General features: G+C 38.7%; 1 protein-coding gene across 8 annotated transcripts in view; it reads right to left on the bottom strand.

Annotated features, from left to right (window-relative positions):
* The window catches only part of KTN1 (kinectin 1), a 101,806-nt gene that overhangs the window by 68,305 nt on the left and 16,808 nt on the right, over positions 1-16,693 (bottom strand). For 7 of the 8 annotated variants that reach the window (XM_058162986.1, XM_058162981.1, XM_058162979.1 and 4 more), the window contains exons 2-3: positions 4,952-5,503; positions 1,382-1,516 (exon numbers count right to left, since the gene is read on the bottom strand). In XM_058162986.1, coding sequence (XP_058018969.1) covers positions 1,382-1,516; positions 4,952-5,474 — 658 coding nt within the window. In that variant the 5' untranslated portion in view covers positions 5,475-5,503. The remainder of the gene's footprint in view (positions 1-1,381; positions 1,517-4,951; positions 5,504-16,693) is intronic. The other variant, XM_058162988.1, reaches the window with a different exon arrangement.

Here is a 16,693-nt window from a genome sequence, read left to right as displayed (position 1 = left end):
AACAGTAAAGCATGTCCAACTTTTGCTGGTTCAGCAGCACCATTTTATCTCAAATCAAAGTTTGTTGTTCAACAAATTGGTCTGATAATACAGGAAACAGATGTCCCTTGAAGGATATGCTTCCAAACTTATAGTATGGATAAAACTGAAATATTCCACACAATTGCTCAAAATGGATAGGGGGGAGAAAAACAACAGAATAGGTGTATGTAATGGGATACCTCTAAAGTAGGGATCCCCAACCGACCAGCACCAGGCGGTGCAAACAAGCAAAGCCCCATCCACAGGATGCAGGCAGGACACGAAACCACACACACCCCTCCAGTCCATGGAAAAAGCTCTCTTCATGGAACCACTTTCTGGTGCCTAAAAGGTTAGGGGACACTGCTCTAAAGGTATATTTATACGGTTAAGTGTACAATAATAAATATACATGCAAATGTATTTGCAATGTACCATCATCAGACAGAGGAGGAGGAGATAAACAGAGTAAAGCTTCTAGAGGAAAGGCAGGATGTAATTCAAATGAATGAATATACATTGATTCAAGAAGAGCAAGCATTTTTCTTCTACCAAAGGTAACAATTGTCAGTCATGTCTTAGTTATCTCAGATCTTCATTAAGAATAAAGAAATTATTGAATGCCTGTCAATTGGCACAAATTTTCAGCACGCTATTTCTGCCCTAATCTTTTTGTTGTCAGGCAGGACCTCCTTGGTTCTAGAAACAAATTGTCAGAGAAAACTACAGACTCACAGAACTCTGGATACTGCTATTCTTAATGCCTGTAAACTATAGCCCAGTTCAAGTATATGGATTAAATATTTACAGTTCATAAATAAATCATTTTAGTTAAATGATTCATCTTTTGTGTAAATTAAGTGGATTCCAGACTATGAAAGTCTATGCCTAATGCAATTGGTTACATTCCTTAAGTGAAAAAGGATTGTCATTTATCACAATTAGTAAAATAGGAGAATTCTAAACTAACTAGATTGCATTTTATTAATGTAATTAAACAAGCACAGATTCCCCAAAGTCAAGTATCTGTATGCATACCACAAGCCAGATCTTCCAGTTTTGTGTTCCATTTTATGGGACAACTGGAGGGAAGAGAACATTTCAACTTCAGTTTCTTCTAAGTATATTTGATTCATGAGAATGATGTTGCCAGCCATTTTCCCTCTTACTAGTGCATTTGAGAAGGAAGCCTCTGAGGATTAACACCAAAATTACATCCTCATTTCCACAAATGATCATTTGATTTGAGAATAATTTTGTGATTGAATTTGATGCGCTGAATCCAGAAATACTTAATCCAAGAACGATCACCCACTAAAGGTGATTATTAAAACATCAGATATAAAATGCACTTTGTTACCATTATCTGTCTTTTGTTTTTTTGCAGACACTTTCTTCTTCCCAGAGCTTTCTTGCTTTATCTCAGGATGCAATATGAGAGGATCTTGCTTTCTGGATGTGGACAGAAGTGAATCACTCTTGGCATCCTGATCATCTGTAAAAAGGGGGAAAAAAGGGAGCTATATCAGGCTTTATACTATCCATACATGTTTGTAGGTATGCATGTATGCTGTACATATGTATAGCCATGTACAAGTTGCATGGAACACTTGAATTCATATAATATCATATTATATGTGATACAAGTAGTCCTTGACTTATGACCACAATTGAGCCCAAAATTTATGTTGCTAATTAAGAAATTTGTTAAGTGAGTTTTGCTCCATTTTATACAGTTTTTCTGGCCACATTTGCTAGGTGAATCACTGCAGTTGTTAAATTAGTAACACGATTGTTAAGTGAATCTGTCCTCCCCATTGACTTTGCTTGTTAAAACATCGCAAAATATGATTACATGGTCCAGGGACACTGCAATCATCATAAATATAAAACATTTGTCAAGCATCTGAATGTAATGTGGATGCTGCAATGGCCGTAAGTCACTTTTTTTTAATCCCATTGTAACTTCGAAGGGTCACTAAACAAACAGTTGTAAATCGAGGACTATCTGTATACTATATGTACACATATCAAATTAATCCAGAATAGGATGTGGCTTTGGTACTTCAAATCAAAATAAGTTTAGAAAAACCAAGTAAGATATTTCAGTGGGGACATGAGGATAAAATTACCTTAAAGAGAGAAAATGTAGTATCTATTCCAAAGATGTTCAAGTATTCCATCCATAGTTTGTCAGGGCAGGGAAGCCAAAGGTTTGCACTCATCTTGGTAAGACTGCTGAGGTTGTGATGTGATGTGATGTGACCATGAACCTCTGTCCCCTCCCGGCCTCAGCCATGCGAGCTGGCTAAACGAGCCAGTAATTGAGTTCACGGCTGCTATCAGTCCTGGCAAGGAATCTGCAGCTGCCTGCCAAAGTCTCCCTTATCTTGGGGTTGCCGGGCAACCAGGAAGTCAGCAATCCAGGCCGAATGTTCAGCTCAATTCTCCACGAGTCAAAGAGTTCAGCTCAATTTTTGCTTGTCACAGAGCAGAAGAGCAGCCAGGGCTGCTTTTATACTCTGTGGGGTGTGGCTCCATGACTCAGCACTCTCTTAGCCTGCCCCACCCCTTCCTTTGTTGTAGCCACCTCTCGTATCTCCGAAACCTGGGATCTAGCCAGGCCTGATTGCCAGCAGCCGGGTCTGGAAGCGTGGCCTGGGGGGGGAGAGTCAGGGGACGGAGACCTCGTTATCTCCTCCACCTGGCCTGCTTCTGGCTTCTGGAGCTGAGCCAGAGAAACTGGTGCTCCAGAGGTAAGTCCTGATGGCCCTTCCCCCTCACTTTCCGAGTCACTTTCTGGCAGGGAGGGGCGGCTTTATTAAAAGAAATAGTTTATTAAAAGAAATAACACATTCTTCCTTGTTTGCATGGTCTATGTAGTGTTTAAGTCTTAGGATTCATCAGCCTGTCCCTCTCACAGTGGCATAAAGTTTTCTTACTAAAATGCATGACACATATTTTATGCTACAACATGGTCTAAAAAGAGGATAAGGAGAGACTTGCACATTTTATGTATACTAAGCATGCCCCAATAATTTAGTTTAATAGTAATCTTAAGTATGTCAAAATAGTGTGACAAAGATCACACAGTACAAAATGTAAATGTATTTTTAATTAAATACTAACAATCTGGAATTTATCACTGTATGAAGAAACAGAAAAAGAACTATTCTTCAATATTGTAAATCTAGGGTTGTAGTACCATCTTTCTCATCTTGAATCTACAATACCTCTTGGGTTTCTTTTGGAAAACTGGGCCATATTACCCCACATGGACAAAATGTAAAACTGGCCACGTAATTTTCTTTGTATACAATACAATCTTTTTTTCTTTTTTAATGTTTCTTTTTCCTTTCCTTTCCCTTTAATATATAAAAAAAGTTCCTATCCAATAGTTTTTGCTAACTACTTCTTTGGTTTGCTGTAATTGGATGGAAGGAAAATACGTGTATTGCTTGTCGAACACAGAGATAATGAAACAAATCTTGCTGATTTTGATTTAAGGATCCAGCAATGGTTAAAAAAAAGGTTCTCTATAATCCTCTGAAATTCAGACCTCTTTATGAGGTATATGCTATGCCTGGATCGGCTTTAATATTTTAAACCAAGCAAGTATGAAATGTCACTTACAGCCAATCCCAGATCTACCTGTCAAGAAAGAATAGGAAGCTGCCAGCAGAGCAGAGCAGAGCAGAGCCTTATTTTCAAGGCTAGCAACTTCAAGACAAATTACAGCCACATCCATAATTGCCAGGCTGTGCATCGAAAGACTGTTTTTGAACTGTTCACCTCATTTTGATTCTAGTTGATCATCATCATCATAGATAACATTAAAATCTGGTGCCTGAACTTGCTTAATTTCACTATTGCTTTCCTTTACCTTTACCCTTACCTTTGGGGCTGTGTCATTTAAACTGTAAGCCTGCAGTTAATGACTTTTATTCTGTAGTGGTAGTGTGACTTACTCTTTCACACAATTAACTAACTCCCCGCCAGGGATGAAATGCTCCCAGTTCGGACCGGCTCGCGCGATCCAGTAGCGATGGCGGCGGCTGGTTCGGAGGACCGGTAGCAAAAATCCCTGGCTCTGCCCCCTGCCTCTGCTGAGCCGCACCATCAGCAGAGGTTGGGGTTTTTTTACTTTTGAAAGCAGTTTTTCTTCATCCGAAACATGCCTTTAAAAGTAAAAAAAAAAGCCTTTGAGGATCCCGTCCCTCAGCTGAGATTGGCAGAAACTTTAAACTAAAAAAAAATAATAATTTAAGTCTCCTCTGGCGATCTCACCTGAGTTCCTCATCAACAGAACCTTACTTGTACTCTTACTTGTAGAAAACATGTTTTCTACAAGTAAGAGTAGAGATTCTAAGGCATTTACCTGATTACTGATGAACGCATGGCCACAGCCCAAAAGCAGTTTCACTTTCAGCCCAGATAGAATCAATTGCTTAGCTAATCTATTTCCTCAGAAATCAACTAATGCTGGCTGGCTTTGCTGGCTGAAGAACTCTGGGAACTGAAGTCCACAATAAAATAAAATAAAATAATAAAATAAAATATTTGTGCAGCTTTCTGAGATTTGGTGTGTTTCTGTAGTGTTTCACTCTAATTACACAAACACACAAAATCTCAAAAAGCTGTATGTGGCATTGTGTGTGTGTGTGTGTGTGTGTGTGTGTGTGTGTGAGTTGTGTTGTGTGTGTGTAAAGTGTGAAAGTTGGTTTTTGGTACCTCTTATTGTTTTTTATACTTTGTTTATTATTTTTATTATTTATTGTTATTGGCCACCCCCACCCAGTCATCTGATGACCAAGCCACGCCCACAAATGAAGCCACACCCACAGAACTGGTAGGGAAAATTTTTAGATTTCACCCCTGCTCCCCGCCTCCCCCCCCCAAAAAAACCCTCCAACTAGTAACACAGTCATACCTATTCCATTTTTCTGCTTTTTTTGTCCAGACTTTTTTTTGGACCCAGCTGAATCTGAAGGTGGGGTGGGCTGTTTTGTTACAGGTACAGGCTCCATTTTTTTTCCTGCAGGCTTAGAACTCTCCAACTCTTTTGGCACCAGTTCCTCTGAGTTGCCCTTGTGTTTCTTCTCCTTCTTCTTGCGCTCCCGGAGGCTGCTGGGGGCCTCTGTCACGTTCAATGGAAGAGGGACAATGTGCTCCTCCTCTGACCCCAAAGCATCTGACAGTCGGAAGTCCCGAGCGGTACTCTCCGAGTCAGACTCATGGAGGTTCCCATTCTGGACCTCTTTTTTCTTGCTCTTCTTCTTCTCTGCTTTCTTTTTATCAGTCTTACTAGGCAGAAGCTTTTGGTCCCTCCTTTGTTTGGCCAGGACTTCATCGTATAGTGTTTCTTTCATAAAAAGCCAAAAAAAGAGGAAGATGACAGCAATCACAACCGAAGGTACTAGGATGATAAAATAGGGAGACTCGTAGAATTCCATTGTGCTTTTTTTTAACTACAAGAACAAATCTGCAAAACAAAAATAAGGACAAATGAGAATAAAAACGATTAAGAAAGCTTAAAGGCAGTGTTTTTGCAGCTATATCACTGAAGCGATCATATTTCCAAATAGCCGATCAATTATAATGATTATAATGTTTAGAATAAGCAAAAGGAGAGAAGAGCAGCAATACCATTTTTCATTGTGCTCTGTCAGGCGCAAAGAACCAGGAACAACACAAAGTGTTGATCAGAGCAGGGGTCTCCAACCGTAGCAATTTTAAGCCTGGAGGATAGCAGAATTCTGGGAGTTGAAGTCCTCCAGGCTTAAAGTTACCCAAGGTTGGAGACCTCTGGATCAAAGTCGTTTATTGCTATTGTCAGGAATCTTAGCAGACTAATGCACTCACTACAGAAACTACTAGATAAGCACTGCAAAGTTTAGAGAGAATCTGCTTTAAGAGGCTTCTTCCTATCAGCAATTCAAGGCTAGCCAGTCTTTTCACGCCACTCCTCACTTCAGCTTCAGATTCCATAATGCCTGATTAGAGAGAATTCTGCTTTGATTTGCTTCTCTTAGTTGTAATTTACCAGCAGCCATTCCAAGATAAGAATTATAACTTTAAACAATGATGCCCAAGATTGTTTTTTCTTCTTCTTCCTTTCCTTTCCTTTCCATTCCTGCTTCTTATAGGCACTACCTTTTAAACTATAAAATTAAAGAAATTGATGAATCTAATTGATACAGAAGATATTATATAAAACTATTAAAATCAATTTTATGCAAGAAAATTAATGGCAAGATCAACTGTCTTCAAAAGAAAACAGCAAGACAAAATTTGAATTTTTAATTTGCCTTAGGAAAAGTAAGAAATCCTTTAGTTAAAGAGAAGTTTAATCAATAAAATTCCTCTAAGGTGAAATGTCTACAACCCAAGTTAAAGTTAAAACGTTATTTATTTGATTTGTGAATGCTACAACACTGGTAGTTTTTAAGAAGAAATTGGGCAAACATTTGTCTGAAATAGTATAGAGTTTCCTGCCTGAGCAGGGGCTTGGACAAGAAGACCTCCAAGGTCCCTTCCAACTCTGTTATTCTATTCTATGCTATTTAAATTCTGTCTTTTTACTTGAAGTACAAGAGATAGTAATGACTACAATACTAATACATATCTTTAAAAACCAATAATTTAACCAGTCGTTTAAAATCTAGAGATGGAAGAAGATGGCTTGGGTAGTAGGCCTACTTCAAAGGGCTGACAAAAAGTTCCAAAGAGTGACACGTCTTACTAAACCTAAGCCAAGATTCTGATGCAACTGCAAAAAAGTAAATGCATCCCTTATTTCATCAGCAGAGGTATAGAGCCAAGATCAAGAACAAACATTACTTCTCTTTATGTTGCATACATCAGACTAGACTTAGAATACTGCATCCAGTTCTGGATGTGTTTCAGAAAGACTCTGACAAACTAGAGAATATCTGGAGTAAAGCAACCAAGATGATAGAGCCTGTAATATTTACCAAAAGAAAAATGCAGGGAGGCAATTTAGCTAGCTTGAGGTATCTAAAGGGCTGTCATGTAGAAGTCAGGGCAGAATTGTTCAGAGTTATTCCAGAGGTCAAGAAGCAATATGTCTCAATCACAAGAAAGTAAATTTTGGGTGGGGAATCAGGAAAAATTCCTAATGCTACAAGTAGTTCAATAATGAAATTGATATGTCTCAGGAGACAGTAGATTCTTTTCCACTGGAAGTGTTTAATGGAGAGTTATATTGTACTGTATTCCATGGCTATACAATTCAATTTATGACTGTGTTGTGGAATACCAGTTGTTAATAGCAACACAATTCTCACTATGTCCTTCCAATGACATAGAATATAAAAATCAGTCTCCAGTTCTACAGAGGACAAAACATAAAATAAATATACCTTAATGTCAGAAACATCTTTATTGGACGCATGGGCTTCCTGAAGTGCTTCTTGAACCACTGAAATTATGTCTGCCTCTGAAGTTAAGCATAAGCAGGGAGAAGAAGTGGGTAAGGCTCTTGACTATCCATGGCTTGCTTAGCCAAGCATCATATGAAAACACTGGATTTAGATTTTGTGTGCATCTACAATATACAGCCTGACTCGTTCTTTAATTTCTAAGCTAGAAGATCCCCACCATTCATGTGTCATATTAAGCTCACATAATCAACTTGCAGACAGCGATTGCAGGAGGAAGCATATGAGCATTTTTATCACTAACCCATGGTTTAGCCTGGAATGCTAACTGACCTTAATGAGAAGGGCACTATATTACTATTGTGCATCAGTCATTGCATTTCACTGGAGTCAGGAAGGAAGTATAAATCTCCAGCGTACTAAGTGCTCTACACAATGATCTTTTCCTGAAAATGCTAAAAGAACTATTATATGATATTCACATTCACAAGCCAAAAAAATTATAACAGATCTCTTTGGGGAACCCAACAGAATTTTTATACATCTACATTTATTCTAGCTGAGGCACTAAATTGTAAAAAAAAAGCAAAAAGCAAAAAGCTGTATGCTTGTGAGTAAGCAAAGTTTTTTTTTTTAATTTACATTTATATCCCGCCCTTCTCCGAAGACTCAGGGCGGCTTACATTGTGTAAGGCAATAGTCTCATTCTATTTGTATATTTATATACAAAGTCAACTTATTGCCCCCCCAACAATCTGGGTCCTCATTTTACCTACCTTATAAAGGATGGAAGGCTGAGTCAACCTTGGGCCTGGTGGGATTCGAGCCTGCAGTAATTGCAGGCAGCTGTGTTTAATAACAGGCTATCTTACAGCCTGAGCCACACCGCGGCCCTAAAGTTAAAGTTAAATAATATAGTTAAATAATATAGGATAGGCTGTGTGCCAAATAATAATTATATGATATTAATAATTCAAATTACATTAAACAATAAAACTTTCTAACTTTAAGCTCTCAGGAAAAAGTACAGTATCATCTGTTCAATGAACATTAATCTTTTTTCTGTGATCTAGAAGGCATACATGGATAAAATCAAATAATGCATTCTGAATATCATGAAAGCCATCTAGATGACTTTAATCACTCTCTCTCTCATCCCAACCTACCTCACAGGGTTGTTGTGCAGAAAATTGGAATTGGAACTTTATTTGACCAAATATGATTAGACACCAAAGGAATCAGTTTCCAGTACAAAAGCACTCAGTGTACTTGCAAGCAATAGAGATAATCATCATCATCATCATCATCATCATCATCTGATCAGTCTTAGAGGCTGTTTCCAATTATCTGAGAGCCAAACTGGTGGGAACTGACAGGTTTGTCCCTGGGTGATTTCACCCTGCCCTATTGCTCAGCCTCTTTTTGCCCCTTGGCGATTTGATGGTCCAAGGCTTTCTGACGCCTCTTGGCGTCTTCCTCAGCCTTAGAAGTCTTTCTCAAGGCAACGACCTTCAATTTAAGTTTTGAGGCCGCTCTCTTCACTGCGGACCTCAGCATAGAGGAACTGTCTCTAGGGTTGTGACTGACAATTGGGAAGGCTGATTCCTCACCTCGAGCCCTGGGGTCTCCGCCACAAGCAGCTGCAATCTCCTCCAAAAACCTGAAGGACTCTACTGCTGATACCATCCTGTAGAACAGGGGTGTCAAACTCAAGGCCCAGAAGCTGGATCCAGCCGTGGGGTGCTTAGATCTGGCCCACAAGGCTGCCCTAGAAACAGCGAAGGAACAGTTCACGGTGCCTCTGCCAGTGAAAACAGAGCTCAGGAGAGCACCAAGTGGCCCTCCAGAGCTCCATTTTCGCTGGCAGAGGGTTGCAGGAGTCCGTCACAGCTGAAAACGGAGCTCGGGAGCCCATCTTTGCAGGCAGAGTGCTTGGGCCACCACAGGCGCCCCCGACACGAGTGACGTCAAGCTGGCCACACCCACCTGTCCCCTCCAAGATCAAATACAACCCTGATACTGCCCTCAATGAAATTGAGTTTGACACCCCTGCTGTAGAATATAGTAAAAGGGAGTAAAATAGAAGGGCTAAAATAGGAGGAGGAAAGAATATTAGATATGTTCGCCACTCTGAGTTATTTATAAAAATAAAAAGGTGGGGTTAAAAAACCTTAAATAATAAAAATAGAAATACTACATTTGTACCAGTAGCCCTTGACTTATGACAATTGAGCCCAACATTTCTGTTGCTAAGTAAAATAGTTAAGTGAATTTTGCCTTTCTTGCCGTAGTTGTCACGTGAATAATTGCAGTTGTTAAATTAGTAATACAGTTATTAAGTTAATCTGGCTTCCCCATGACTTTCCTTGGCAGAAGGTCACAAAAGGAGATCACATGATCCCAGGTCACTTATACTCGAGTTTTGTTTTTTTAAAGCCCTCGCTTATACTCGAGTATATACGGCTTATACTGAGTTTTTTTTTTCTTTTTTCACATTTTACGGACGGAAGCCCTGCGGTGCAGTGAGAGGCGGGCGGGGAGCCGCCAGCCTTCTCAGCTGAGGGAGGAGGGTTTCCCCAACCGGTAGGTGCCTCATTTCCCACCCTCGGCTTATACTCGAGTCCCCAGTTTACCCCAGTTTTTGGGGTAAAATTGGGGACCTCGGCTTATACTCGGATCGGCTTATATTCGAGTATATACGGTAAGTGAATTTTGCCCCATTTTACCTTTCTTGCCGTAGTTGTCACGTGAATAATTGCAGTTGTTAAATTAGTAATACAGTTATTAAGTTAATCTGGCTTCCCCATGACTTTCCTTGGCAGAAGGTCACAAAAGGAGATCACATGATCCCAGGTCATTGCAACCACCACAAATATGAGTCAGTTGTCAAAGGTTCCAACATGCTGCAACAGTTGGAAGTATGAAAAACGGTCATGTCAATTTTTTCAATCCTGTTGTACAGTAACTTTGCACCGTCACTAAATGAACTGTTGTAAGTCAAGGACTACCTATATTCTGAATTCCAAGTATCAACATTCTTGTTCTAAACTCCTTTTCCCTGATCTGATAAATGTCATAGTCATCATTAAATAATTTGCTACTCTATAAAGACTTTAGCTTCACAAAACTATCAAAAGTCTGTGTTAATTAGAGCAATGAACCTTCTGAAAATCTTGTTATATTCAGAACAGAACATGAATTGCATTAATTATTCTGTAGCTAATTTTTTTTTATTGAAAAAGTTTTTACAAAAATTTCCCCCTCTTTTCCCCCCCCTTCTCCATCCCCTCCCCCCTCCCTCCAAAACCACCCTCCTCCCTCCCCACCCCCACTTCCCAGAACAAACACAAAGTATAGTTCAAAAGAAAAAACAATCATTTGCTAAATTTTCCCTAACATAAATTATAATTCTCCCCTTCTTCTCAAATCCTAACTTCCCCCATACAAATCAAAGATAAATACATCCTAATCATTCAAAAGCAACTAAATGTAGCTAAATTTCTTAAAGTGTTTCGAGAGCGAAAAGAATTCAGACTAAATGGGTTAAATGCCTCCTAGATGTGCTGGATTACAATTTATATAAATCTCAGATAGAGAAAGCTAATCAACTATTTGCTATTTGTGCCATCTAACAATTAGGCTGTTATATAATTTTTAAATTACTGAATGGGATGCAACTTTCAGTCAAATAATAGTCAAGTCTTCCCATTTCTCCTATCCTTTGAACAGATGACTAAGTACTGTGTAAGTGCTATGTAAGCATGTCAGATCACAGTTGGGGAATGGTACAGCTATAAACTGAATATTGCATTGAGCAAGTGGAATCAGGGAGTTAAGCAGAGAGCTAGCCAGTTCTCAAGAGCATTTGAGAAGTTAATATGTATTTTAATATGTAGTATGATTGAAATGTCTGCAATACTGAGAACCTTGGTTTAGAATAAGTTATAACAAATCTGAAAGAAATTAAGGAGAATATAAATCCTCTTAGTACAATATTTCCTGCATAATGAACCACAGAACCCCACAAGTACTGAATATATCTTTGACAGTCAGTAAAGTCTAAAGAGTGAGATAGGCAAACACATCAGACTTTATTAATACAGTCAAACATGAGTGATCATGAAGTTCAGCATCATCTGAAAGTCATACATTACTCATCCATACCCTGGATTAAAAGAAGGATACACAGATTCAAAATTCCCCTAAATATAAAGAACCATTGAGATGGCCTTAAAAAAACTATGCAGAAATGGTTAATTGAGGACAGCTAACTAAGCAAAAGGAGGATAAAATTGGAAGGGATTGCTAGGTATAACACTTTGAATTTCTGGAGGAATATAAATACAAAAACCAAGTGACTAAATTATTACTTGTGGGGTATCATTATAAATCTGATAAACTGAAAGTAATGCATATTTATATTATTTAAAGAAGCACTGCTTCATTTCTATTTTCATATTCTATTTTCTATGTTCTTAGCCAGCTTTTATTATTTTTGTTAATAAAGTTATAATAAAGCCAGTTTTATCTATTTTTAAACATAGGCAAAATCCAAAGTCTTTTAAATCATGCAACTCTTCTCTTGATTAAACTGATCCAATTAAGCCTTTTGTTGAGCACAAGCTCAGCCCTCCAAATATCCTCTGGGTAAATGCTTTACATTCCAACTATAACAGAGACACATCAAGTCAAACCCATAGTCCTTTGAAAAAGAAAGATCTGAGCAAAGTTTTTTTGCTTTTTTAAAAAAATTGGGAATGTACCCTCTAGAAGTACTTGGTTTTAATCAAATTCAAAATGTCTTTATAGGAAAAATATTTTAAGAATTTTAAAATTAATATAGAATAGAATAGAATAGAATTTTTTATTGGCCAAGTGTGATTGGACACACAAGGAATTTGTCTTGGTGCATATGCTCTCAGTGTACATAAAAGAAAAGATACATTCATCAAGGTACAACATTTACAACACAATTGATGGTCAATATATCAATATAAATCATAAGGATTGCCAGCAACAAGTTATAGTCATACAGTCATAAGTGGAAAGAGATTGGTGATGGGAACTATGAAACGATTAATAGTAGTGCAGATTCAGTAAATAGTCTGACAGTGTTGAGGGAATTATTTGTTTAGCAGAGTGATGGCCTTCGGGAAAAAACTGTTCTTGTGTCTAGTTGTTCTGGTGTGCAGTGCTCTATAGCGTCGTTTTGAGGGTAGGAGTTGAAACAGTATATAATATAATTAATAATTAATATAATACTATATTAATGCATTTAAACCAAGAGTTTGCTAGTATGTCAACAATGTCAGCATTAGACACAAGTTTTAAACATGATTACATTCTCCCCAAAAGAACATTCCTTGAATCCCAGCTATTACTGGATTTGTAGGTAGTGGAGTGTACTTGTGCCAAAAATTACTACTCCTGATTTGGCTGGAATTGGCAAAAGGTATCCCACCTTGGGGGTTGAACTAGAAGACCTCCAAGGTCCCTTTCAACTCTGTTGTTCTATTCTATACCTTGCCTAGTGCCTGACTACCCTTAAAAATGCTTCTATATATTTTAATTGGTACAATTAAAATGTACCAATTACATTTGGGTAGACTATTAATCAAAACAAATTACATGATGTTGATTCTAAAAGACTTCCATGGGGTGTTAGTCACTTATTGGGAACAATTTGAACTGCTGGGGATGAATTTTAAAGCCCTTAATAGCTTAGAGCATCATTATTGGAAGAACTTTTCTTCTATCATGAGCCTGTCCAGTTACTTAGATCAGCAGGAAGACGGCCCTTTGAAACTGCACTTATTCCTCAAAGTTGATTATCTGGCAAAGAGAAGGCTTTTTTCCCATGTGGCTATGAAATGCTCTCCCAGGGAGGTATAGCCATGTGAAAAACAAGATCTTATGCAAAGTTTTCCCCCTTTTTTAATAATTGTAAGACATATCAATATTAATAAAAGCTGCAAGACTCGGCTCTTCACCCAGGTCTTCCTCATGGGAAACTAAGACCTTCACTCGATCACATTTGCCAACTTTTATCTTTACTTTTTATGATTTTATGGCATTTTTGTTTACTTGTTATGACTTGGCCAGAGTCATTGGGAGTCAGCAATTTAAATTATTTTACTATTATTATATACTTTATTCCTTAAACATAAAACTCAGTCAACTGAACATTCAAAAATGCTTCACAAATACCATTGACTGGTGCCAATGGTTGATACAGGTTGCTGCCAGCGTCCTAGGTATCAACCAAGTACCTTCTTAAAATGTACAATGTTCCAAGTAGCGCAGTTTTTGCAGTTCCGCTGCTGTTATTGCAGGTAGTTGCAATTTGTTGATGTATATTATAAAATTCTTGGACACGGAACCAAGTGCCCTGATGAAAATGGATATCACTATTACATGTTTCATCCATAATCGCGTAATTTCAATGGCCAGGTTGCGATATTTTGTAATTTTTTCCACTTTACTATTCCCGTTACTACTGTTACTATTATTTCTTTATTCATATAGTATATAAAGATAAATATTGATGCTGCTGAAGAACTATAAAAATCAATTTTGCTAATCTTTATTTACCCAAAAAGAATATATTTCATTTCCTTCTGTGGAAAAACTAAGTATCTTTGGTACTAATACTTAGTATTGTTCCTTTTGCCAGAAACAATCTCAAGTAGGTGTCCCAAAGGTGCTTTTTCAAAAGACAATTGGACTTTATTTTTCTTGAAGGTGCTTTGGTTCTCATTCAAGAAGCATCCTCAGTTCAGACTGAATGCTGGGGAATGGAAGGATTTATATTTCTTATAACTCTCTACTAGTCTGACATTGACTGGAAGGAATTTTCCCACTTGTCCATGCAGAATGTTTTCAGCTATGCAAAGTTTGAGAGGTTTCTTGCTTGCACAGCCCATTGCAAGTCACCCCACAGCACCTCAATGGGATTTAGATACGGGTTGTGACATGATAATTCCAGAGCCTCCATTTCTTTTCTTTTTCAGGCATTCCTTGATGGGTTGGTTGAAATACTTGGCTCATTGTCATGTTGAACTTTAATTAACAGATGGACTCACATTATCCTCAAGCACCCTCTGGTACAATGAGGAATTCATAATGGTGAGCTGCCCAAGCCCTGTTGCAACAAAGCAGTCGCAAACTATAACATTTCCACCCCTCTACTTTACAGTTGGCATCAGGATTTTTTTTTTTGGTGAAATGTTATCTTTCTGGTACTGTGGTGAAATAACTCTATCCTTAGTTCATTTGTCCAGAGCACATTACTCCAGAACTCCTGCTCATTGCTTAAGGGTTATGAGCAAACTTTAGTCTTCTCCTGGTGCTCTTTCTGGGCAGCAAAGATTTTTCTCCTGGCCATCTTCCATATAGATTTAATTGGTGCAGCTTCTTTTGAATAGTAGATGCATGCACTTTGACATCAATCATGATGAGAGTTACTGTAGGCCATGTGATGAAGTTCTAGGGTTCTTGAAAACTTCTTTCAGCATCTTACATTCTGCTCTCAAGTTGAACTTGTTGGGACAGCCTGACCAAGTTGGCAGTTGTCTGAAATCTTCTCCACTTGTGGAAGATCCTCTATGGTGGAATGATTGATAGCTAATTGTTTGGCTATCTTTTTAAATCCCTTCCTAGATTTGCAAGCATATATAGCCCTATTTCTGAAGGCTTCAAAATGGTTTTTGAGCTTGGCAAGATGATAGCATACACACTTCAACAACAAAGAGCAAATCAAACTAATATTTTAGGTTTCAATAAGACCTCTCAGATCCTATCTAATGATGTTGTAATCAGTTGTACCTGATCAGGGGAAACCGAGTCTAATTTTAGGTATTTGAGGTAGTGATAAATGTTGAGGTGTATTTACTTTTCATACATGTGAAACTGCATATGTTTATTTAAAATAATAATAACAACAACAACAACAACAACAACAACAGAGTTGGAAGGGACCTTGGAGGCCTTCTAGTCCAACCCCCTGCCCAGGCAGGAAACCCTACACCATCTCAGACAGATGGTTATCCAACATCTTCTTAAAATTAAGATAAATGGTGCATGATATTTTTTATAATATGTCCCCATAGATCTATACTGTTAATGTCACATATCTAATCTGAAATATATAGAAAAAGTCAAAAAATTTCAATGGAGTGTACTAATTTTTTCACATGATTATGTTTGGTTCACGAGCCATCAGACTGTGTAATGATAGAGATATAAAGTTAGCAGGTGTGGAATGTAGATTTTGAAGATTTCCCTCAACTGTTCATTAGTATCTTTTCTTTTATGCACACTGAGAGCATATGCACCAAGACAAATTCCTTGTGTGTCCAATCAAACTTGGCCAATAAATTCTATTCTATTCTATTCTATTCTATTCTATTCTATTCTATTCTATTCTATTCTATTCTATTCTAGGAACATGTACATTTTATCCAGTGGTGGGATTATGCCGGTTCTAGGCGGTTCGGCCAAACCGTTTGTTAAATTGCCGGGTCGCCCCGCCCCCTTGCCCCTTCCCTCCCCACCATTACTTACTGGTGTTTGTCCATGGCCGCGTGGCGCTTGGATCCGGTGCACAGCGAGGCCACCAACCGAAGCAGGCCTCCATCCAAGTGTCTCTCTAGCCAGTGATTAAAGCACCTCGCTGGCCATGTGGCCAGTGAGGCGTTTTAATCGCTGGCTAAAGAGACGCTTGGATGCAGGCAGGCTTCGGTCAGTGGGGGCTTTAATCACGTGGCGCTTGGATTGGATGGGGAGCGTGGTGCATGGATCCAATCCGACAGAAGCCTGCCTGCATCCAAGCATCTCTGTAGCCAGCCCATTGAAGCACCTCACTGGCCAGCGAGACGCCTGGATGCAGGTAGGCTTCGGCCAGCAGCTGCGTGGTGCTCGGATCGGGAGGGCAGAGCTGCATAGATCGAGGGGGCAGATTTCTGACAGGTTCTCGCACTTTTGACCTCACATTTATGACCGTCATCATTTATGCCTGTTTGCAGCATTTTGTGCATAGGGACTACTCAGAGGGCTGAAAAAGTTATTTTTGACCTGTCCTCACACTTTTGACTGGTCCTCACACCTACAACTGTCCTCACATTTTACATTTTGCGCCCTATCTTGTAACTATGGTGAAGAGAAGCAGTTGTGAAATGAGTGACATGGTTGCTAAAAATGCTGCATTAATGTGAGGATGGTCATAAGTGCGAGGACCAGTCAAAAGTGCGAGGACTGGTCAAAAGTGCGAGGAC

This window comes from Ahaetulla prasina, chromosome 1 (genome assembly GCF_028640845.1).
Source record: "Ahaetulla prasina isolate Xishuangbanna chromosome 1, ASM2864084v1, whole genome shotgun sequence".
NCBI lineage: Eukaryota > Metazoa > Chordata > Lepidosauria > Squamata > Colubridae > Ahaetulla > Ahaetulla prasina.
The sequence above is the reverse complement of the archived record's forward strand: the minus strand, read 5'-3'. Positions and strand labels throughout refer to the sequence as shown.